Source organism: Microcaecilia unicolor, chromosome 1, assembly GCF_901765095.1.
Source record: "Microcaecilia unicolor chromosome 1, aMicUni1.1, whole genome shotgun sequence".
NCBI classification, from domain to species: domain Eukaryota; kingdom Metazoa; phylum Chordata; class Amphibia; order Gymnophiona; family Siphonopidae; genus Microcaecilia; species Microcaecilia unicolor.
Genome location: NC_044031.1, coordinates 29,642,198 through 29,665,552, shown reverse-complemented (window position 1 = coordinate 29,665,552; position 23,355 = coordinate 29,642,198). Strand labels below are relative to the sequence as shown.

Here is a 23,355-nt window from a genome sequence, read left to right as displayed (position 1 = left end):
GTGATGCACATTGGGAAGAATAACCCAAATGTTAGTTGCATGATGCTAATTTCCACATTAGGAGTCACCAAGGAAAAGGATTTATTTATTTACTAGGATTTATTTAACACCTTTTCTGAAGAAACAATTTCAGGAGAAAAAATATTCAAATAACAGCACATATTATTTAGGTGTCATAATAGCAGTACATTTTCTCTAGCGAAAAATGTGCCGGTACTCAAATGCCAGACCACCCTTCAGGGGTGGGGTGATCACTGAGGGACCCACCCCACAATAGCCAGAGCCCCCTGCAACCAGTCACAGAATCTATGACAAGGCAGAATGTGTGTGTAGAGCCTGAGATCTTTCATTAAAACTTGGGGACCGTGGGTCAGTTTTAGCAGACAATGGAAAAGGTGCCAGTACTCAGTACCCCCAAGTACCCCCTCAAAAAAAGCCCTGCATAATGGACAACACATTGAAATCTTATGCTCAGTGTGCAGCAGTGGTCAAAAAAGCAAATAGAATGTTAGGAATTATTAGGAAGGAAATAGAAAATACAACAAAGAAAATGATAAGCGGTCACTGAACTGCCATAGCAGTGTGCAGCGCTGGGACCTTTTCTCACACCCAACGCCTACCAGATCACTATTGCCTTGACTCTGAGGTTTAAAAAACCTAAAGTGCATCCAGAAGGAAGATACAGACGGTGTGTGGTTGATTACTGAAAGTAAACGTAATGATCTTCAAGCTGCTCGAGGGGTATATGAATGAAATTCTGGCAAAGAAAGCCCAGTTAGAGTTTGATTTTTTTCAACCGACACCAAGGATGAGTCTGACATTTGACCATCTGATGGGCATGTTGTGAGAGAAAGCTATAAATCTGAGTCGGAAATTAAACAGATTGCATGTCCACCGCAATGGTGGCGAGCACACCAGGCATCTCGTCCGCTTGCTGCACAGCTTGCACCGACGTATTTGTCATCAAACATGCGAGAGGCTATTTTCGCTTGCTGGACAAAAAGTGGCTTAGCAACGTGAACAAAATTACTTGCCTCAACAACTGACTAAGTCAACAAAATACGTTTACGTGCCTATGCTACAGAGTTAGCAACAGCAATTACAATTTAATTTCTGTTCGGCAATTTTTAATTTTTACCATTGTTTCACTTAACCCTCCATTGCCCCAGGTACAAATAAGTACCTGTACATAATATGTAAACCGCTTTGAATGTAGTTGCAAAAACCACAGAAAGGCAGTATATCAAGTCCCATTTCCCTTTCACAGGAAAGCAACGTATTATTTTAATTAATGCTCATTCATTATTACAATGATGTGTCATTCTGGTTTTCTAGAGCATTTTCAATACATCTTGAGGTTACCGGTGTCTTGAAGTACTAAAATTAACGCAAGATCAAAATTTTTAATCAACAGATTAATTGCAATTAAAATTATTATTATTTTTATTTAATTTTTAAATATATACAATTATTTCAAGGATTTTACACTTGAATGGAAAGTGTTACTTAAAGCAATATAACATAAGAAAATAAAGCAGTCCTACTACTACTACTTAGCATTTCTATAGCGCTGCCAGGGTTACGCAGCGCTGTACAAGTTTAAACATGGGGAAGGACCGTCCCTGCTCAAAAGAGCTTACAATCTAAAGGTTACAAACTATGTAGTCAGTGTAGGTATCATGAGTGGGGAAGGCGGTTATGCGCCAAAAGCAAGGGAGAAGAGATGGGCTTTATTATAGCTAGAGAGAATTCCTTTAAACTAGAGGATTTCAATATAAAAGTTATAGGAAATAATAGCATCGAGAAGAGATATTAAGCAAGGTTATCTTTAAATTACACTCCTTCAGAGCAATTAAAATTTTTAATTGCCCAATAGCCCTACGTTTATCCCTGAAGCAGCTTACAGAGAAACATGGCTATGGTTTTAAGGTCATGTAATATGCCTTTAAACTGGCCTTCTCCTGCATTTGTGTATTTTTTTTCTTACTATTATACTTCTTTTGTAGCGTCACGTCACCTTGCGGAGATCTGATATAGAGATTGTCTTGTTTGTCCTAATTAGATTGTAAGCTCTGTCGAGCAGGGACTGTCTCTTCATGTTCAAGTATACAGCGCTGCGTACGTCTAGTAGCGCTTTAGAAACGATAAGTAGTAGTAGTAGTAGAGATTACATAATGGGAATTCTATGTACAGGAACTCAGCAAGACTAAGGAAGGAAAGTTTATTTTCTCCTCCATAGAGATATACAACAATTCAACATCTTGATAAATTCTTTGTTGTACTCCTGTGTCTATTCCCTGGTGTTTACTTAGGCTTGTCTTGCGATCAAAGCTTTTACTACACTCTGTACATGTAAATGGTCTTACTCTTATGTGAATTGTCTAGGGTTTTTGAAGTGTGACTTCAGGCTAAAGTTTTACTCCACTCAGTGCATGTAAATTGTTTGGCTCCTATGTGAATTCTTCTGTACATGCTAAGATTTCTCTTTGTACCAAAGATTTTTACCACACTCAGCAAATATAAATTATTTTAGACCTTTGAGGATTCTCTGCTACATTGAAAGCCATACTTTCTAAGTCTTTGGTGGACTGTGAGGTAGTATTTAACACTGAAACTTGTACCACACTGACTAATGTTAATGGATCACTGTTCTGTGGATTCTCTGGTACATTGTGAGGCTCCTCTTCCAACTGAATCTGACACCACACTCACAAGTAAACAGATTCATTCCTGTGTGGATCCTCTGGTGCATGGTGAGGAATGCTGTCCAAATAAAGCTTTTATGACACCCACTACATGCAAATTGTTCTAGTCTAGAAATAACTCTTTGGCGCATGTTGTTTCTTTTGTGACTGAAGCTTTTACCACACCCAATACATATAAATCATTACTTTCCTGAATGTATGTTCTGGTGACTTCTGATGTTTAACTTGTCAATGAAGCATTTACCACACTAATTGCATATAAATGGTTTCAATCCTGTGTGAATTCTCTGGTGGACTGTGAGGTTTGACTTCTGATGGAAGCTTTTACCACACTCACAACAGGTAAACGGTTTAATTCCTGTGTGGATTCTCCAGTGTGTGGTGAGTGATCCTTCTTGACGGAAGCATTTATCACACTCAGAACACTGAAATGGTTTTTCTCCAGTGTGCGTTCTCTGATGTTTTATGAGGTGTGATTTGTGAACAAAGCTTTTTCCACATTCACTGCATGTAAATGATTTTACTCCTGAATGTATTTTCTGGTGCATTGTGAGGTTTGTTTTGCGAATAAAGCCTTTCCCACATTCAATACATGTAAATGATTTTATTCCTAGATGAATTTTCTGGTGCATTGTGAGGTTTGTTTTTTTAATAAAGCCTTTCCCACATTCAGTACATGTAAATGATTTTATTCCTAGATGAATTTTCTGGTGCACTGCAAGATGTGCCTTCCGACCAAAGCTTTTACTACATTCAGTACATATATATGGTTTTAGTCCTGTGTGGTTTCTCTTGGGTTTTGTGAGGGATGCTTGATTCCCTTCTCTGTGGATTCTTTGGTGGTTTTTGAGGGAGGGCATCTGACTGAAGTTTTTACCACACTCTGAACATGTAAATGGTTTTGTGTGGATTCTCTCATGCTTTGTGAGGTCCGACTTCAGACAGAAGCTTTTATCACACTCAGTACATGTAAATGGTTTTACGCCTGTGTGAATTCTCCTGTGCATGGTGAGTGATTCCTTCCGACTAAAGCATTTACCACACTCAGTACAAGGAAATGGTTTCTCCCCACTGTGGACTCGTTCATGATTTTTGAGGTCTGCCTTCTGAATAAAGCTTTTATCACATCCAGTACAAGTAAATGGTCTCACTCCAGAATGGAACTTCTGGTGCACATTTAGGCCTTTTTTACGACTGAACCTTTTACCACACTCAGTACATACAAATGCTTTCACACCTGTGTGGATTGTCTGGTGCTCTTTGAGGTCTCGCTTCCGGCGGAAGCTTTTACCACACTCGGTACATGTAAATGGTTTCACACCTGTGTGGATTCTCTGGTGCTTTGAGAGGTCTGGTTTCCGACTGAAACTTTTACCACACTCAGCACATATACATGGTTTCAACCCTTTGTGGATTCTGCTGTGTTTTGTGAGGTCTTGCTTGTGACTGAAGCTTTTATCACACTCAGTACATTTAAACTCTTTCAATCCTGCATGGACTCTCTGGTGCTTTCTAAGGCCTGCTCTCTGACCAAAACATTTACTACATTCCGTACAGCCAAATCGTTTCTCCTCTGAAAGGATTTTATGCTGCTCTGTGAGTTTTGCTTTCTCATAAATGCCGTTACCAAAGACAGAACAGGGATAGGTTATCTCAGCTTTCTGAATTTGTTGGTGTTTTGAGAAGCTTGCCTTCCTACAAAAGATTTTTTCAGATTTAGTAGAAGAGATCGATTCCACACTAATACAAGTTTTTTTATATTCTGTGAACGATTTCCTGTCACTGACACTTTTCTTACATTCTGTACTAGAAATGGGTGTCTCTCCAGAGCGGAATTTTGTATTTCCTGTGGAGTTTTCTTCCTGGTTGAAGCTAGTGTCACAACCAGCACATGAAGGTAGTCTTTCATCAGTATAGGTTTTCTGGTAGTCTGTAATGTTTGCTTTATTGGTTAAGATTTTCTCATATTCTATAACTGCACACATTTTAGTTTCTTTATTATTTTTCTGATGTTGCATTAGCTCTTTCAACTTTCTGAATTTTTTCTCACACTTAGAACATGTAAAACATGTCTCTCTTATGCACGTTTTCTGTTGTCCCTGTAGTTCTCCCTTTTGACTGCAAGTTTTCCCACAGTCTGTATATTTAGATAGTCTCTCTTCAGTGTCAGATCTCTGCCTTGATTTCAGCATTAGATGATCACCGAGGAATATCTCACAGACATCACATAAACATCTTTGATCTCTTGTCTGGTTGTTCTGCACTTCTCTTGTATGTGTGAGATTACTGGTATTGTGGTCACACAGAGCTGAGCTTCCTGTTGAATTTTTTTCTTGATTTTGATTTTTTCCCATTTCTTCCCAGTTACAACAGGAAGAAGTTCCTTCTTTGTCTCTTTCTGATAATGTTTCTTCCCCTTCAGGCTTCCAGTGATGTGGCTCTGTATTGTGGTTTGTGGGATCAACTTTTTCTATTAACAAAAAAAAGGAACACCAGGTATCATCATAGGAGAAAAACAGTGTATCCAGTTCAGTAATATAAAATATAATACCCCTTTGTAAATTTGCCAGCTTCTTCTCTGCTGGGAATACAGTCCAGTCGATATTTAGTCTACGGTGATCATCAGTTTTAGCCCCAGATGTTTAATGTCAGGCACTAAATATTTGGGGCTAATTCCTTAGATGCTAGCCGCTGGGTCTTATGCCTGATGTTCAGCTGGAATCTGCATAAGACACTTATGTGGGTTCTGGCTGAATATTGGCTGGGACCTGCATAAAAATTCTGGCTAGGAATGACACACCTTCACCCCCCCCCCCCCCCCCCCCGCAAAAATTCTGAATACCCTGTGGCGAGACAAGGGACTTTCATGCTTGTGATTTGTAGTTTTTCAATGCATTTTCCTTGTTTGGACAGCAGATGGCATCTGCTTTACAGCTGTAGAGGTCTGTTTTCCTTTCAGCTTATCTTTCCAAAGAAAGAGGAAAACCTCTGGGGAGAGTAACCTGCAGTGCCACTGGCCAGAAACCCCTTAGAGTTAGTGCTCTGGACCATAGGCGCCGACTCCGTGGGTGCTCGAGCACCCCCCAATATTTTGAAACCTGCCCTCCTTGCTTTCCTGCAGCTCAGCCAGCACTTAAAACTGATTTTACCTGAACAGTAGTAAAAGCAAAACAGGCTGGAGCTCAGCAGGCTGCCTCTCTGAGCGTCCCGCCCTCATTTCCTGTTTACACAAGGGCGGGGAGGCTGAGAGAGATAAGGAGAGAAGACAAGAGGTAGCCTGCTGTGCAATGCCCTTCAGTCAGGTACATCAAAGCAATAGATTTTAAACTAACAGGAGGTAGAAAAAGTTTAATTTGTGTCGTCCTCTTATTTCATGAAAAAATGTGTCTTTGAAAGTGAGACTAAAGTGTCCTAAGGGAACATGTTTAGGGTTATTTTTTTTCTTTTCAGTTAATGGCCATGATTTGTCTTAATATTTATAATAAATTTCTCCTGCCTACACCCCTCAAACAGACTGCAAGCACTGAATCTTTCCCGATTAAATGGTGCTCTGTTTTATCTCTGGCTGCTGTTACAAATGTTTAAAAAGGTCAAATGTCATTTGAACCTTAAACTGCTGTGACACACAACTGATGAGAAACCAAAAGGAGATTGTGCAATGGCAAGAAAAACATTTTTTGTTCTCTGTTTTAAAATGTTAATTGAAATGAAAAAGAAGAGTTTATGGTTCTTGTAGCCAGAGAATGTAGAAAAATCACTTTGCATTTTGAAAAGAAGTAGCCCGTTCAGAAGTTTGGGCAGGGTTAGTGTCTTTGTGCTGCACTTTTAATAGGAGTGGTATGTCAAGCCTTATTCGTTTACTATTGGAACCAGCTGCTCCTGAGCTTTGTGTAGTAGACTATACATTGTATTCTAGCATAATTTGAAGAATGGTGGTTGCACCAGGGAACTATCCATAAATAGTAAAATATGCACAGTGTTTCCTTTGAAATACAATCTCAAATGAGAATAGGATGAAATGTAGAATAAAAAGCACTGAATTTATTGCTCCTCAAAGAGCCTCAGTGCTGCTTTATGTCTTGGAACATGGTATGTGGAGAAAGTGCCCTGCAAAATCAGACAGGGTTCTGTATAAATTTGTGGTATGGTTACTCTTCACCTGTGCCACACTGCAGTGAACACAGAATGATGGATGCATCTGGTTCTAGATTGTAAGCACTTTGAGCAGGGACTGTCTTTTTGTGTATGGTGTACAGCGCTGCGTATGCCTTGTAGCGCTATAGAAATGATAAGTAGTAGTATGGATAGGAGGGCAGGGGAGAGAGGAGAATTACTGGATATGGATGGGGGGAGAAGGCAGGGGAGAGAGGAGAAAAACTACACATGGATGGAGAATATAGACGCTGGATGGAAAGAGGGAAGAGAGGGGGCAGACGCTGGATGGAAAGGAAAGAGAGAGGGGGCAGATGCTGGATGGAAAGGGGGAAGAGAGGGGGTAGACGCTGGATGGAAAGGGGGGAAAGTTAAAGATCGAGGAAAGAAGAAACAAGAGACTGGAACCAAAACAATTAGAAACAGTAAACGGCCAGACCACAAAGGTAGGAAAAAATGAATTTTATTTTTAGTTTAGGATAAAGTAGTGTGGTAGCTGTGTTAATAAATACAGAAAATGGAAGGTGATACCTTTACTGGACTAATTTTAATACATTTTTGACTAATGTTTGGAGACCAAACCCTCCTTTCTTATGTCAGAACAGAATACCATAACAGCAGTATATTGTCCTGACCTGAGGAAAGAGGTTTTGGCCTTTGAAAGCTAATTGAAAAAATGTATTTAGTCCACTAAAATGATATCATATTTTCCATTTTTTGTTTTCTTTGTATTTGTTAACCTATCATATAGTGATTGAAATATGTCAGTTTTTGAAATTTGCATCTCTTTATATTTGCACAGTACAGGGGGACTGAGGGGTGAGACTGTCCAGGGAAGAAAGTCCTTGTGCAGGTTGCAGGCAGCCTATAAGTGGCGCTGCAACTGCCCAGGTGAAGACTGCAGTAGACAGAATTTTAAGATGGGGGGGGGGGGGGGGGGGGGGGGGAGAGACGCACTGCCTGTAAAAAAAGAAAACAATTTCAGCACCCCCAATCATTTTGAAAAGTTGGCTCCTATGCTCTGGACCTTGATTGGCCCTGAAGCCCAAGATCTAGCTAGAACATGCTGGATTAATCCAGTCTCACAACAAGAGTATGGAGAGTAAAGACCTCTACACTGAGACCCAGTTAAAATCCTACGAGCAGTTATTTTTCCTGAACTCACCAGGTACTACTTAGGTAGTAAGAAGTGTTTAGTTAACTTTAATATTGAGTTCTTGTTTTTTTTAATCTGTTATTGTTTGCTGTTTATACCTTTTTACCGTTCACTGTTCTACCTTTTTTATGATAATAAACCTAATAGTCTGTTAGTTCTATTGTCCTGGACTGACTAAGAATCCTGGTGGTTTGTGTTCTCCATCTGCGAGTGTTTTCTAGGAACTATGGGACCCTTGGGATTGTGGCCCTAGTGTCCTTAGAAACCACCAAGGAATTAAGACAAGTAGTTTAGACTGTTACAGAATCTCTGGGTGGAAGTGAGATCCCTGCCAGTGGACTAGTGTTGGAGTGTCCCTGGGTGGGAGGAAGCCCAGCCCAAAAGGAAGTGGAATTGTGATAAGTTGCATTGAGAAAGTGTATCCCTGTAGAGAGTGACAGCAGGGGTGGCGTTTGAGTTTAATCAAAGAAGTTGTGGAGAGGTACACAAAGTCTTTGGTTGCCTGTGCCCCCACCGGGACCCTTGGGAGTACCTGATGGTCCTGGAGTGAAGGAATCAAATACAGGCTGGCTATAGGAGTAGTTGCTGCCCCTGGTGGTGGACGCTTGGAATGCCCTCCCGCGGGAGGTGGTTGAGATGAAAACGGTAACGGAGTTCAAACATGCGTGGGATATGCATAAAGGAATCCTGTGCAGAAGGAATGGATCCTCAGAAGCTTAGCTGAAATTGGGTGGCGGAGCAGGTGGGGGAAGAGGGGTTGGTGGTTGGGAGGCTAGGATAGGGGAGGGCAGACTTATACGGTCTGTACCAGAGCCGATGATGGGAGGCGGGACTGGTGGTTGGGAGGCGGGAAATACTGCTGGGCAGACTTATACGGTCTGTGCCCTGAAAAGGACAGGTACAAATTCAAGGTAAGGTATACACATATGAGTTTGTCTTGGGCAGACTGGATGGACCATGCAGGTCTTTTTCTGCCGTCATCTACTATGTTACTATGAGTTGAGCTTCAGATGGACAAAGGGAATCCAGCCTGGAAGTGGAATCAGAACAGAGGGAGCCTGTCCAAGGCTGAAGTATAGCCCTGTGAGGTGCACTGCTGGAAGGAGGGCAGTCTAAAGGGACTGTACCTGCAAGAAATCAGAGAGGAAACTAGGAGTATTGGGAACAGTCTTAAACTTGTTCCTGTCACGAAATGATAGGTAAAGGACAGGAGTTTATGTAAATATGTACAGAGTGGAACTAATTGGAGAGTGAAGCAAAGTGGATAAATTCATCCCGCCTATGGGTGAATGGAACTGTAAATAACTGAAGTTTGATGTGTTCACATGCTAGTTACATAAGTTCAAGTAAAGCTGGTTTGCATTTCATAAAACAATTGGAGTTCAGCGTAGTCATTGAAAAGAGAGTGGGAGCGGGTGTCTCCGAACTGAGAGACCCGACACCCTGACATTCTGTTATGCTCCCAAAACCCCGGTTCTCTATTCTGGACCGGTTTACCCACTCCCAAGCTCGTTGGATGGAAGCTGTGATTGGCTGTATGAGGAGCTGAGTGGAGAAATATAATAAACCTCATCAAGTCTTTGCTTAAAGCCCACCTCTTCAATGCTGCGTTCGGCACCTAACCCTTACCGTTCAGTGAATCCAGACTGCCCCAATTTGACTGCCCCGATCGGACCGACCGTTCACTTGTCTATTAGATTGTAAGCTCTTTGAGCAGGGACTGTCTCTCTTTGTTAAATTGTACAGCGCTGCGTAACCCTAGTAGCGCTCTAGAAATGTTAAGTAGTAGTAGTAGTAGTAGTAGTAATGTCACCTTGGCCCAGACCTGGGTTACACAAACTGACACCCAATGAGGGGCATTGGTTAAGGAAAACTGAACTGGGGAGTATAAGAGGGTCAAACCAGAAGAGGAAAAAAATAAGTACCAGAAAGATATTTGTGCTTTGTGGACCCAGGTTAGAACCTGAATTACACAAAAGTGGCGCCCAACATGGGGCTGTTGGGAGTAAGGTGAGAGAACTTGGTGGATTACAAAGTCCAACAGAAGCTGGTGGGGGTAGAAAAAGAAAAAAGGAGAGTGATGTTATGACCTGGTAAGTGTGAGCCATTGTGCCTCGACTGAGCACGGCGAAGCGGAAGTGCCACCGCACTCGGTCAGGCAGCCAGACAACCCCTAGCTTCACCTGCACTTAGCCACTGTCCCACAGGAGTTGAGCCCCTGGGTTCAGGCGGCCAGCAGGACTTCCGGAACTGGCGGGGTTGCACGACCACTGACCAGACAGGCGGCCAACAGACACAGTCCCAGAGCCAGGAAAATAGTAGAGCTGAGAATAGTCAAAACACAGTCCAAGGTCAAAGGCAGGCAGCAACAAAACGCGTGGTCAGGAAACAAGCCAAGGTCTGGAACACAGGAAACTCAGGAATCCGGATAGCCGATATGGAACACAGATGAGGACCACGACCTCTATGCAGCAGAAGCCGAAGCAACGAAGGGCTGGAGGCAGGGCCTTAAGTAGTGAAGGAATTAGGCTCAAGCATGTGCAGCTGATCCAAGATGGCTTTCCCCATCAGCGGAGATGCCCTACGCCCAAATATGGGCTTCCTTCATGAAGCTACCCAACTCCAAGATGGCTGCCACAAGCAGAGATGCCCATCCCAAGATGGCTGACCTATCCTGGAGAAACCACATCAAAGATGGCCAGCTATCTCCGCCGGACCACGACTCGCTGGCGAATCGGCCACGCAGGCCTGGAGCCAGGTGAGGAACGTAACAAGTGAATTATGGATTACAAATTTGTTTGCCTTGTGGATTACAAATTGGACTGTGCTGTGCCTGGCAAAGATACCGGAGGGACTGTTGGGAGCAGAACCGGTAAAACTTGAATTCTCCCGTCCACAAAACCCCGTGCAAACCGACCTGAGAGATATCATCAGAACTGTGAGTACCTGAGAAAGTGTATAAATCTGCGGTCCATAAGATGGTGGATTACTGTGTAACTCCTAAAATGCCTGCCTTTCTCTCTGTAAAGCAGAGTTTGGTCAACTCTGTAAAACAGCAAGGAAAGGTCATGCTGAACAGGAACTCTCTATAATCGATGACCTAATGTATGTTACAATCCAACTTATTCTCAGAAACTTCATGCAAGACCATAATTTATTTTCTTTACCATGTATATATGCACATGATATATATATATATGTATATATGCACATGATATATATATATATATATATATACCATGATCTGTTCCATATATGCCATGTTCCATGTATGTTACCAAATATGCATACACCTTAATGCAATACCATTTGTAACGCTACCCGGAAATGGCAACCGCAATTACGGCAAATGTAAGCCACATTGAGCCTTCAAATTGGTGGGAAAATGTGGGATACAAATGCTACAAATAAATAAATAAATCGGGAGTTCATAGCCAGAATTCTAGCAGAAGTTCTTATCTAACATTCCAATTGCAAACTCAGCAACAGGGACGGGTGAAGACCAGATGAACAAGCCCTATCATGTGCACCTTTGTGGGGGTCGTGAGATTGGTTTTGCAGGAACAAGTATAGCCAGACATTGTTTTTAGATATTGGGGCACCGGCAGAGACAGCAAACGTAAGAACTGTCACATACACACAGTTAGATAGAAGTATACAAGGAATGTTTTGTTACCTCAAAAGCAGGAACTTTGCTAGCACTGAGAAGTGATTTGCTTCAGGACTGGTCTAGCTCCTCTCACAGGAAGAAAGAGACTCTTTTTGCATGCACTACTTATGTACTGTAATTGTAATTGGCAAAACAGCAATTAGATGTCTATTCCTATATGTACAATAAATTTTCTTCTATGACAAATTTATGATTGGCTAATGGTATATCTCTTCCTGGGATCTTTAGGATTAGGTAAGAACCAAATTTGTTTATCCAGAGACCAAGCACCCAAAGGTTTAGCCTTGCATCTTGCAGCCTGTCTGATAAGAAGCACAGGTATAGGGCTAAAGAAAAGGGTGGGAAGAAATTGCGAAATTGTCACAGTTGTGGCCGTGCCCTTATGTTCAGACCTACTGTTTCTCTGTATCTAGACCTCTCCAGTCTGCCTTTTTCCCTACTGTTGTTCTTCCTGTAAGCCAAGCCTCGCTTTGGTCTTCCTGCTTCTGCTTCATTTCCTGTTGTTGTTCTTCCTGTTAGCCAAGCCTCGCTTTGGTTTCCCTGCTTCTGCATCATTTCCTTCTTGTGCAGAGTTGCCAGGTCTGCGGGTTTCCCGCACAATTGGGCGGCTTTCCGCGACCTGCTGCGGGAAAGTTTTGACTGCTACAGGTTGCGGTTTTTTGGATGGCTTTTATTTTTGGCCGGGCGGGTTTTTTTAATTGGTCGGCTGCCTCGCCCTGCGGGGGGGCGTGGTTTATGACATCAGGGGCGGAGTTGATGACGGCAGAGGCGGGGTTGATGATGGCGGGGTGGAGCTGATGGCGGCGGGGCGGGGTTGATGATGGCAGGGGGTGGAGCTGATGACGGCGGGAGCGGGGTTGATGACGGCGGGGGTGGGCTGTGAGATTTTGGGCGGGTTTGCAACTGCTTAATCTGGCAACCCTGTTCTTGTGACATCATCAGCCTACTCCTTTATAAGGACCCAGGGAGCTTTCCTACGTGGCCTTTGCAAGGGGTCTCTTAATTTGCCTCTATGTTACCTGTATAGGTCATATCCCTGCTTGGCTTTGTTCCTGAGTCTTGCTCATGAAGATCTGTTCTGTGTTTCCCTGAGTCTTGTGTTTCAATGCATTGTTTTGTTTCTGTGAGTTTGCTTTTGAACCTTGATCCTGAAGGCCTGGCTCTAGAGCCACACCCTGCCCTTGGTGTCTGTATCTGTTTGACTTCCCTTGGCTTCTGCTTTTAGTCTAGCCCTGCTTTTGACTCTTGTTATAGTTAAACTCCGTGTTTAAGGCAATCTCCGTGTTTAGCCAAGTTCTGTTCCTGTTTTCCCTGTTCTGTTTCCTGTGTGTGTAGTTCTTGTCTGTTAATTCTGAGAGTCTGTAGAAGCCAGCATTGTCCCTAATTAACTCACTGCTATGCAGGTGTGTCTGCTGCCTCTCTATCTGCCTGGCCTTTCCCTTCCAGCTGTGGATGCTGATAAGTACATTGCTTCTTTGTTTGTTTGTCTTTCCTTAGTCTGCTTAATCCTTTGCCTGCTATGTTTGCTTCCTGGCTCTGTTTCTGCTAAGTTCTGTTCCTGTTGTGTGTTTGAGCCAGGTTCTGCCCCTGCTATGAGTTTGAGCTAGTTTCTGTCCCTGCTCTTTGTCAAGCCATGTCCCTTTCAGACTCCTGTTCCAGTGAAGCCAAGTCCCTTTCAGACTCTTGTTCCAGCCGAGCCAAGCCCGTTCCAGAATCCGGTTCCAGTCAAGCCAAGCCCATTCCAGAATCCGGTTCCATCAAGCCAAGTCAAGCCCGTTCCAGTCAAGCCAAGCCAAGTCCATTCCAGCATCCTGTTCCAGTCAAGCCAAGCCAAGCCCGTTCCAGAATTCTGTTCCAGCCAAGCCTGTTTTGAGAATCCTGAATCCTGTTTGAGAATCCTGAATATCCTGTTCCAACCAAGCCTGTTCGAGAATCCTGAATCCTGTTCCTGCCTTGTTTATTGTCTTGCTTCTGTTATTCTTGTTGCCTAGCTCCTACCCTGTCTTGCCTGTCTATGTGTGCTTTGTCTTTTCTCTTTCAGTCTAGTCCTGTCCGGATCCAGTCCTTGCCCTTTTCTGGACCCAATCTACTTCCATGTTTTGCCTTGTCTTGCATTTCTGGGTCCCAGTTTCAATCCAGTTCCGAGTCTTGCTTGTCCTGTCTGGGTTCCAGTTCTGGCCCTTTGCCTTCTTTTCCTTGCCTCGTCTGGATCCAGTTCTTGTGTTGTCCATTGTGTTTAGTTACCTTTATCCTGCCTTGTTGAGTCTGTTAGTTTATCATAGTCCAGTCTGTTCTGATTCCTGCCTGTGCCAGCCCAGGTGATTTGTCTGCCAAAGCTCCGGTTTTGGTCCAAGGACTCACCATTCCTGACAGTTGTGCAGATTGCAAAGGCCATGAGCCCGATGAGTCATCTGGTGTTGGTGTTTCTGCCTTGATCTTGATTTTGTCTTCTGTCTTTTCCTGCTTTATAGTGCCATGTCTTCAGTGTTCCTTCTGCTTTTGTCTAGTTTTGCCTAGGACCTAACCATTCCCTTATACCAGTTCCAGCAAGTAGAGAAGTGTTATTCTCATTCAGAGAATAGGAGACTACAGATCTCCTGTTAGGAAGGAGGCTTCCTTAGAGAAAGCTCACTTACATTCAGCCACGGCTAATTTTGTGGCTAGAATCCCTATGAACTGATATCTTCAACCTGGTGTTTTCTGTTCTGTTGCTGAAGAACCGGACCATTGGGCGGTGGTCTAGAACCCCAGTTTTTTCAGATGGGTCTTCGGCTATATTGATAGTCCGCTGGCTACTGTCCTGAGAGAGTTCGGTTCACAAGTCCAATCCTAGTTCCAATTTCAGCAGCTCCAGTTCCCAGCACAACTTCAGTTTCAAGCCTAGCTTGAGCCTTTAACTCATCTCTTGCTTTCAGTCCTGGTGCCAGTTCCAGTATCAAGGAATTGTGAAGTCCTGTACCGCGCCTGAAGAACTGGACCATTGGCCGGTGGTCTAGGACCCCATTTTTCTAAATGGGTCTACGGTTACAGGGATAGCCCATGGTATGTACTGGCTACTATTTTTGATCCAGTTCAGTTCAGAAGTTCCAGTCCTGGTTCCAGTTTCAACACAGCTCCAGTTCTCAATACAACTTCAGTTTCAAGCATAGCTTCAGCTTCTAGTACCTCCCTTGCTTCCAGACCTGGTGCTAGTTCCAGTATCAGAGAATTGTGAAGTCCTGTACCTTGCCTGAAGAACCAGACCATTGGGATGTGGTCTAGGACCCCTTTTTGAGTCCAGTTGGGCCTACGGTTACAGGAACAGCCCATGGAAGTTTGCTGCCTACTGTTTTGATTCACTCCAGTCTATCAGCTCCTGTTCTGGTTGGAGCTTAGCACCAATTTCCAGCTCAAGCTTCAGTTTTTATCCTAGCTTCAGCCTCCAGCACAGCTCATGCTTCCAGTCCTGGTTCCAGTTCATTTTTTTTTTTTCTCCAGGTTCAATCTTGCCTTCACACTCCAGTCCAGCAGTCAGTGCTCCAGTCCTTGGTTTACCACCATAGTTGCCTGTGGAAGTCCAGATCTCCTGTGGGGACCACAGGAGTCTTGAGGGGGAGGTACTGTCAAGGTTGTGGCAGTGCCCTTATGTTCAGACCTACTGTTTCTCTGTATCTAGCTCTGTGACCTCTCCAGTCTGCCTTTTCCCCTATTGTTGTTCTTCCTGTAAGCCAAGCCTCACTTTGGTCTCCCTGCTTCTGCTTCATTTCCTGTTGTTCTTCCTGTTAGCCAAGCCTCGCTTTGGTCTCCCTGCTTCTGCTTAATTTCCTACTTGTGACATCATCAGCCTACTCCTTTATAGGGACCCAAGGAGCTTTCCTACGTGGCAATACTTATCTACTTATGTAAGACAATGTCTACAATGACTTATTAAATCAGCCCCTGTGTCCTCTAAAAATGGAGGTAACACAATCCTTACCTAGTGAGATCAGGGTCTCATAATTCTCCTTCATCACCTCCTTGTAAAGCTCCTTCTGACCTTCATTCAAATACTTCCACTGCTCCCGGGAAAAGTGGACAGTGATATCTTCAAACGTCACTGGCACCTGAAACAGAAACCAGAAACAAACTCGGTGACACATGGAGGAGCTCAGAATGCATTAGAGTTTACCTGACTTTATTCTCCTAACATGATATCAGGGAAACTGGCACTCAAGGACTCCTCTTCCCCAGATTTGTTTCCCCATGTGTGGCCCTAGACTGAAGTTTCCTCTATGTACTCCAGGGTTGCATACGTTCTCCTGCCTAAATGCATACGCACATATCTACCCTGTTAAGCTGAGGAGATCAACAGATCACATTGAGGTAACCTTCAGATTTAATCTGAAGTATGTAGCTGGCATAAGGGATACGCAATTGATTTAAAATAATGGCAAAATGTGACAAATAAGGGCTTTTTTATGTCCCTTTAAATGCAAAGAATGACCCTCAGGCCAAAACTTCATTGATGCCTTTCAATTTTGGCACTATGGGGCTAGACATGGTGGAGCCACTTTGCAAGGTGCACAGTTAGATGGTCTTTGTAAATATTGATGCCTTGATGCACTAGATCCAAAAAGCTGCCCATCGGCAAAATTGAGGGTTAGCCCACTTATCCATAAGACCATCTACATACAGAATTAGGGGTATGAAGGTCACGTACATTAGAATCACAGCTGGCCCTTGATCCCCTGAACCTTTTAAAGGGTTAATCTGAATGGGAAGCAGCACTGCCCTTAGGCTAAAATGTTAAATTCTGAGGCCACTGCTTTTTTTTTTTTTTTTACAGGCATTTGCCCAGGACATTAAAGGCCATATTGACTCTAAGCTACCATTCTTTTCTGAGACTTACAGACTTCACAAGACCTTATATTTCTCTGATTATCTGCACCTCTGCTGGCTAATACCAGGTCAGCTGGACCAGTGAAGGAGGCACATTTCAGCCATCGTTGTGCGACTAGAGACATTCGTGGACTCAGAGCTGCCACTAAAGGTTATATGTAACCTGCCACAGAACAGGGATAGACAGATACAGCTATTTGCTCTGTGAAATATGGGTCAGACTAATTTGGTACTGGTTATATTTTATTATAGAAAATTCAGAATTTGGGGTTGGTCAGGATTTGAAATGAAACTCTTTCTAGAAATTTGCTTCTTGCCTTTATTATTTATAGTGCCATAAGAGAATAAGCTACAGTACAGTCCCTATTATCCAACCTTCAGTAATTTGACATTCCAAATTATCTGATGGTCTGATAATCCAGGCTCTGCCCCTCCCTCCCCCCAGGATTAGAATTCCTCTTGGACCTCCTCCCTCCTTTCTACTCAAACAGCAGCAAAAAAAAACCACCAGACCCCCACCCACCCATAGGCTTCCCTGGACCTATGTTACAAGCCCTTATGGTCTAATGGTGTAGTCAGAGAAGGAGCTACCCCCAGTTGCTCCTGTCCATGTCGCTTCTAGCTTCAAAATAGCTGCTGATAGAGGTCATGGGTCATGGCAGCCATTTTGAAATTGAGTCCAAATTAACTGCCATTTTTGATCATCTAATCACCTCTCAGTCCCATTTATGTTGGCTAAGCGAGACTCTCAAATTTATATCTCTGAGGGTTCAGTCATTATTAGTAGATAGAGAGAGACAGAGAGCATAGGGGAAGGGAACAGGTGTGTATGGACCCTTGGACACTTACACCCCCATGTTTACCCCATAGCCCCTTCCACTTCCCCCATATCCGGGTATATGGAGTCGGTGAAAACATAACAAGTTAAAGTCTTGATTTTCAGCACTTAACTGGATATATATTTTTGCTGGCTCCATATACCCAGAAATTCAATGTTGGAGCCCGGACATGACCCGGCATTGAATTTCCAGGTATATGCTGGCGACGGTCAGTGAAATGCTAATCACCACTGGCTGAATATTGGGCCTACAGTTAATAAGGGACTTTTCCTTGTCACTTTTACATACCTTGCAGGTGTTGAGTAGAAGCAGCTGTTTGAAAACTGCAAGATTTAAATTTTATTTTCCAATTCTGGAAAGAGAAAACCTCTCAATTTTTCAGGGGCTTAGCCAGACACCCAGTTTTGGGCAGGCTTGAGCCCCAAGTAGGTGGGCATGGGAACCCTGCCCCCCTCATACCCTGCATCTCGTACAAGGCAATTTGCCATCTCTTAAATTCATTCCCCAAACCCTGCCCCCCCCCCCCCCACTACCTTTAAAATCCTTCAGTACTGGGCTGGCAATGAGCAGCGACTCATGCCGGCTGCTCACGCCAGCCCTAAGCCTTTTGCATCTTAGAGAAGGCTCAGGGCTGGTGCGAACAGCCGCCATAAGTTGCTACTCGCTGCTGGCCCAGTACTGAAGCATTTAAAAAGGTACTGGGGGGGGGGGGGGGGGGTGGGGTGGAGGAGGAAGTTCAGATGCTGGGTCATTGGGAATCTTCAGCTGGCGAGGCTTGGGGATCCCCACCAGTCAAAAACCAGTTGTGCCACTGCCGGGTGGGTCTGTGCCCACCTGTGACTATGCCACTGGCTGTGATCTGAAGTCCAAATTTGAGTCTGGGGATAGTGCAGGAAGAAGGGAAGTACGAGAAAGGAGAAGGGCTGGAAGCTGCAGGGAGAGAGGGAGGAGGGCTGCAGACCGGGTTTTGAGCAGGGAAATGGGAAGCAGGAGACAGGAAGAAGAAAGGAATGTAAATCTAAGAGATCACAGGAAGCAGAAACTGAGAGTATCATCAAGCCAGGAATGGACTAGGCAGTGCCAGGCTCGTTTCTTCTTCTGCTTGTGTATCAGAGGCTGCCTGACATTGCCTGGCACTGCATCCCCTGCTGCCCACCTCATTTATTTTTCGTCTGCTTGCTCCATGCACCATGTGTGTATCAGAGGTTGCATGACATTGCCTGGCACTGCATCCCCTGCTGCCCACCTCCTGCCAGTCTCCTACCTGCTGAGCACAAAGCCCTGCAGCCATTCTCCTGCCCTTCTCCACAGCACCATTTCCAGCCCTGTGAAGGGAGGGGAACCAGGAAGAAGAACTTTCCATGCACCATGTGTGTATCAGAGGTTGCATGACATTGCCTGGCACTGCATCCCCTGCTGCCCACCTCCTGCCAGTCTCCTACCTGCTGAGCACAAAGCCCTGCAGCCATTCTCCTGCCCTTCTCCACAGCACCATTTCCAGCCCTGTGAAGGGAGGGGAACCAGGAAGAAGAACTTTCTTTTTCATCTGCTTGCTCCATGCACCATGTGTGTATCAGAGGTTGCATGACATTGCCTGGCACTGCATCCCCTGCTGCCCACCTCCTGCCAGTCTCCTACCTGCTGAGCACAAAGCCCTGCAGCCATTCTCCTGCCCTTCTCCACAGCACCATTTCCAGCCCCTGTGAAGGGAGGGAAACCAGGAAGAAGAACTTTCTTTTATGTGTATCAGAGGTTGCATGACATTGCCTGGCACTGCATCCCCTGCTGCCCACCTCCTGCCAGTCTCCTACCTGCTGAGCACAAAGCCCTGCAGCCATTCTCCTGCCCTTCTCCACAGCACCATTTCCAGCCCCGGCTCAGGAGCAGCAGCCCTGTGAAGGGAGGGGAACCAGGAAGAAGAACTTTCTTTTTCGTCTGCTTGCTCCATGCACCATGTGTGTATCAGAGGTTGCATGACATTGCCTGGCGCTGCATCCCCTGCTGCCCACCTCCTGCCAGTCTCCTACCTGCTCAGCACAAAGCCCTGCAGCCATTCTCCTGCCCTGGCTCCCTCTCTGGCTCAGGAGCAGCAGCCCTGTGAAGGGAGGGGAACCAGGAAGAAGAACTTTCCATGCACCATGTGTGTATCAGAGGTTGCATGACATTGCCTGGCACTGCATCCCCTGCTGCCCACCTCCTGCCAGTCTCCTACCTGCTGAGCACAAAGCCCTGCAGCCATTCTCCTGCCCTTCTCCACAGTACAATTTCCAGCCCTTGCTCCCTGTTTGCTGGCTCAGTGCAGGCGCTGCTCAGCTTCTCTCCAGTCCTAATGGCTTCAGTTCAGACACAGCCAGAAGGGGGAATAGTAAGACTTGGAAGTTGGAACAGTTCAGAGCGAGGAGAAGCAGGAGAGAGGGATGAGGGAAGGAGGTCAGAGAGAGCTGCTCTCTGACTGCTGCCATCTACTGAACCCTCCCAGTACTGACACCAGCGGGAGAGGAGGGAGAGAAGGGAAGGGAAGGGGGAGGTCTGGAGACAGATCAGAGAGAAGAGAAGCAAGAGACAAGGGAGGTCAAGGAGAGCCCCTTTCTGACTGCTGCCATCTACTGGACCCTCCCAGTACTGACGGCAGTGGAGTTGATCCTGTGCATACACAGTCCCAGAACTCAATCCAAGAATCTGTATTACAGGATAATTTGTACACGCCTTTAAAGTGCTGCATTACCTGTTAAAGTAGAGAAGTGAAATAAGCAAACCTGTTCCTGTGCTATGGTGTGGATCAGTTTGTCTCTACTCACAGTGACAGGCAGGAATAAGAGCGGCTGATGAATCCTGGACTTTGGGGGGGGGGGGGGAGGTAAAGAACAAGACTTACAGAAAATGGAGTTGCTTAGGTGTTTTCCATAAACAGCCCCCCAACCCCCCCCCCCCCAGCATCTTCTCAGATGTCCCTGGTGGGCCGCAGATCAATCCCCCCCAACCTGGTGATCTAGCGGACCTTCCCCACCCCTGCCTTCAGTTGGAGGTGGCCTCCCTCCTCTTCCATTGGCGTCGCCTCGAAAATGGTGGCACCCAACCCTGCCCAGTGCATCTTGAGATGCGCTGGGCGGGGCTTCACACCATATAAGGGGTGTGAAGCCCTGCCCAGCGCATCCCAGGATGCGCTGGGCAGGGCTGGGCACTGCCATCTTCGAGGCGGCACTGATGAAAGAGGAGGGAGGCCACCTCCCTCCTCCAACTGAAGGTAGGGATGAGGGGAAGGGCTGCAGCTAGACCACTAAATGGGGGGGGGGGGGGGATTTACCTGTGGCCCACTGTGTCACAGGGGTCAGGGGGACCGGAGGTCCACTGGACCTCCAGCCCCCTGTCACTGGGGAGGTCGGGTTGGGGTTCTTGTGGGGGGGATGCTGCATTGGGGGGAATGGGGGCCTGCTAGCATGCAAATGCATGCTGGACAGGGCTCACCATTCCTCCCCAATGGTCTGCAAATCCTAATGCCAGCTCCGAGCTGGCGTAGGGTTTGCCGCAGCCAGCGAGCCAATCTTTGGTGCGCTGGTCGCTGATCATTGGGGATGAATAGGTTTAGCATGCATTTGCATGCTACTTGCACTAACAGCCCTGTTTTGCATGCATTTGCATGCTAGTTGTATTCTGAGCCCACAAGTACGTTGTTTCACGCACTTGAGGGCTCTGATCATGGGGCGGTAGCAAATGCAGGCGCTAACAGCCTCTAGTGCCTGCATTTGCTTCTGATTATCAGCCCATTAGTGATTTGTAACCTGTCATTAAAATTGTCTGTAGTACCTGAAGATTGGAGGGTGGCCAATGTAACACTGATTTTTAAAAAGGGTTCCAGGGATGATCCGGGAAATTACAAACCAGAAAGCCTGACGTTGGTGCCAGACAAAATAGTGGAAACTATTATAAAGATTAAAATGACAGAACACATAGATGAATATGGTTTAATGGGACAGAGTCAGCATGGGTTCAGACAAGGGAAACCTTGCCTCACCAATTTGCTTCATTTCTTTGGTGTGAATAAACACATGGATAAAGGTGAGCCAGTTGATGTAGTGTGGCTAGATTTCTCAGAAAGCTTTCGACAAAGTTCCTCACGAGAGATGCCTGAGAAAATGAAAAGGTCATGGGATAAGAAGTAATATCATCCTGTGGATTACGGAATTGGTTATTGTACAGAAAACAGAGGGTAGGTTAAATGGCCATTTTTCTCAATGGAGGAGGGTTCTGTGCCGCAGGGATCTGTACTGGCACTGGTGCTAGTTAACATACACAATAGTTTTAGAAGAGACTGGTCCCAGAGCATTGCTTGCTACATTTTAACAACTACACCAGCCAGGATAAATTCTGAAGTTTTACATCTGCTGGTTACTACTGCCCCTGATGCAACCTGTAACTTTGGTGAAACATGGCCATGTTGGGCATTTTATGATGAACTTCTGGGAGCTTGTAATTTATCAATAAAGACTGTGTTTCTTATAAGGTCTGCCTTTTGGTTTTATCTTCCACGTTGGATTTGGCAGACTGCCTGCCTTGTTGTTTTCTGTTTCAATAGCATCCTTCAAGGATACTCCACACCGAACCATGTACTCCTGGGTGACTGTCTGCTTTCCCACCATTCTAGTTTAAAAGCTACTCTATCTCCTTTTTAAAAGTTAGCACCAGCAGTCTGCTTCCATCCTGGTTAAGGTGGAGTCCATCCTTTTGGAACAGGCTCCCCCTTTCCCAGAATGCTGCCTAGTTCCTAACAAATCTAAATCCCTCATCCCTGCACCGTCGTCTCAACCACGCATTGAGACTTCAGAGCTCTGCCTGCCTCTTGGATCCTGCGTGTAGAACAGGGAGCATTTCTGAAAATGCTACCCTGGAGGATCTAGACTTAGCTTTCTACCTAAGAGCTATGTTTATCACCCTCCTCTCACCTATCCACCCCCATCCTATTAGACTATCTCTGAAATGCTTTGATGTTCCCATGCATACCTCCTACCCATCCCCACCCTGTTAAGACTGTCAAAGTAATGCTTGGATGTTTCACTTATATATACTATCTGCTACCACATTTGCTTATTTCCAATCTGATGAAGAAGGGCAACCTTCGAAAGCTAATCAAGAAATGTATTAAGTTATGTCCAATAAAAAAGGTATCATCTTATTTTCTTTTCCATGTTTTATTTTGTTTGATTTCTATTGATTACCTAAGAGCCTACATTTGGCTTCCAGAACCTATGTCATTGGTACCCACATGTACCAAGACAGCTGGCTCCTCCCAGTGTTGCAGGAATTGAGATAGGAATTTGTGATACTTCAGGAGTCAGACAGCACACACCAGTATGAGAGAGAAATCTTCTTTATTTGCCAGCAAACAAAGCAAGACATCAGTTCTAGCTCTCTTCTCTTTCTCTCAGCTCTTTGTGTCTTTCTCTCAGCTCTCTGTGTCTTTCTCTCAGCTGCTTCTCTTCTTATGCTGTCTTCTCCTTCTTCTGTCTGTTCCTTCTGTCCTTCTCTTTCTTCTGAGCTCCTTCTGACGTAAACTGCTTCTGCTCCCACTTAAATAGGGTCCTAAGCCCTCCTCCTAGCCTAGCCCCCTTTACTCCCAATTGGTTAAGAAACTGATTGGCTACCTTGCCTCAACCAATCATTACTTTTGAAATATCAGTTACATAGGTTCCAGACATCCTAAACTGACCTCTGACCTGGGGCCCCTTAAGCCAGACATTTGGTCTCCAGTCTCTTACATGTTATTATGATTGATTTCTCATATTCCTAGTACTAACTGCTAACTAAACTCTGGCATTCATTAAAGAGGTCAAAAGCCAATCTTAATTAATAGCATACATATCAGGTTATTACTTCCAAGACCATTCCTGCATTTTACCTATAATTAATCAAGGAGAAGAGAGCTGACTAGTTCTGACCTTTTTCACCTCTCAGCTCCATACACAGAACTAGCTAAGACCA

General features: G+C 45.0%; 1 protein-coding gene across 1 annotated transcript; it reads right to left on the bottom strand.

The window, feature by feature from the left end:
* Positions 1–2,102: 2,102 nt before the first annotated feature.
* Positions 2,103–19,717, bottom strand: LOC115464225 (zinc finger protein 345-like). Its single transcript, XM_030194617.1, has 3 exons — positions 19,592–19,717; positions 15,639–15,765; positions 2,103–5,175 (listed from the first exon to the last, which is right to left on the bottom strand). The coding sequence occupies exons 1-3, from the start codon at positions 19,616–19,618 to the stop codon at positions 2,954–2,956; spliced, it is 2,376 nt and encodes a 791-aa protein (XP_030050477.1). The 5' UTR covers positions 19,619–19,717; the 3' UTR covers positions 2,103–2,953.
* Positions 19,718–23,355: the final 3,638 nt, after the last annotated feature.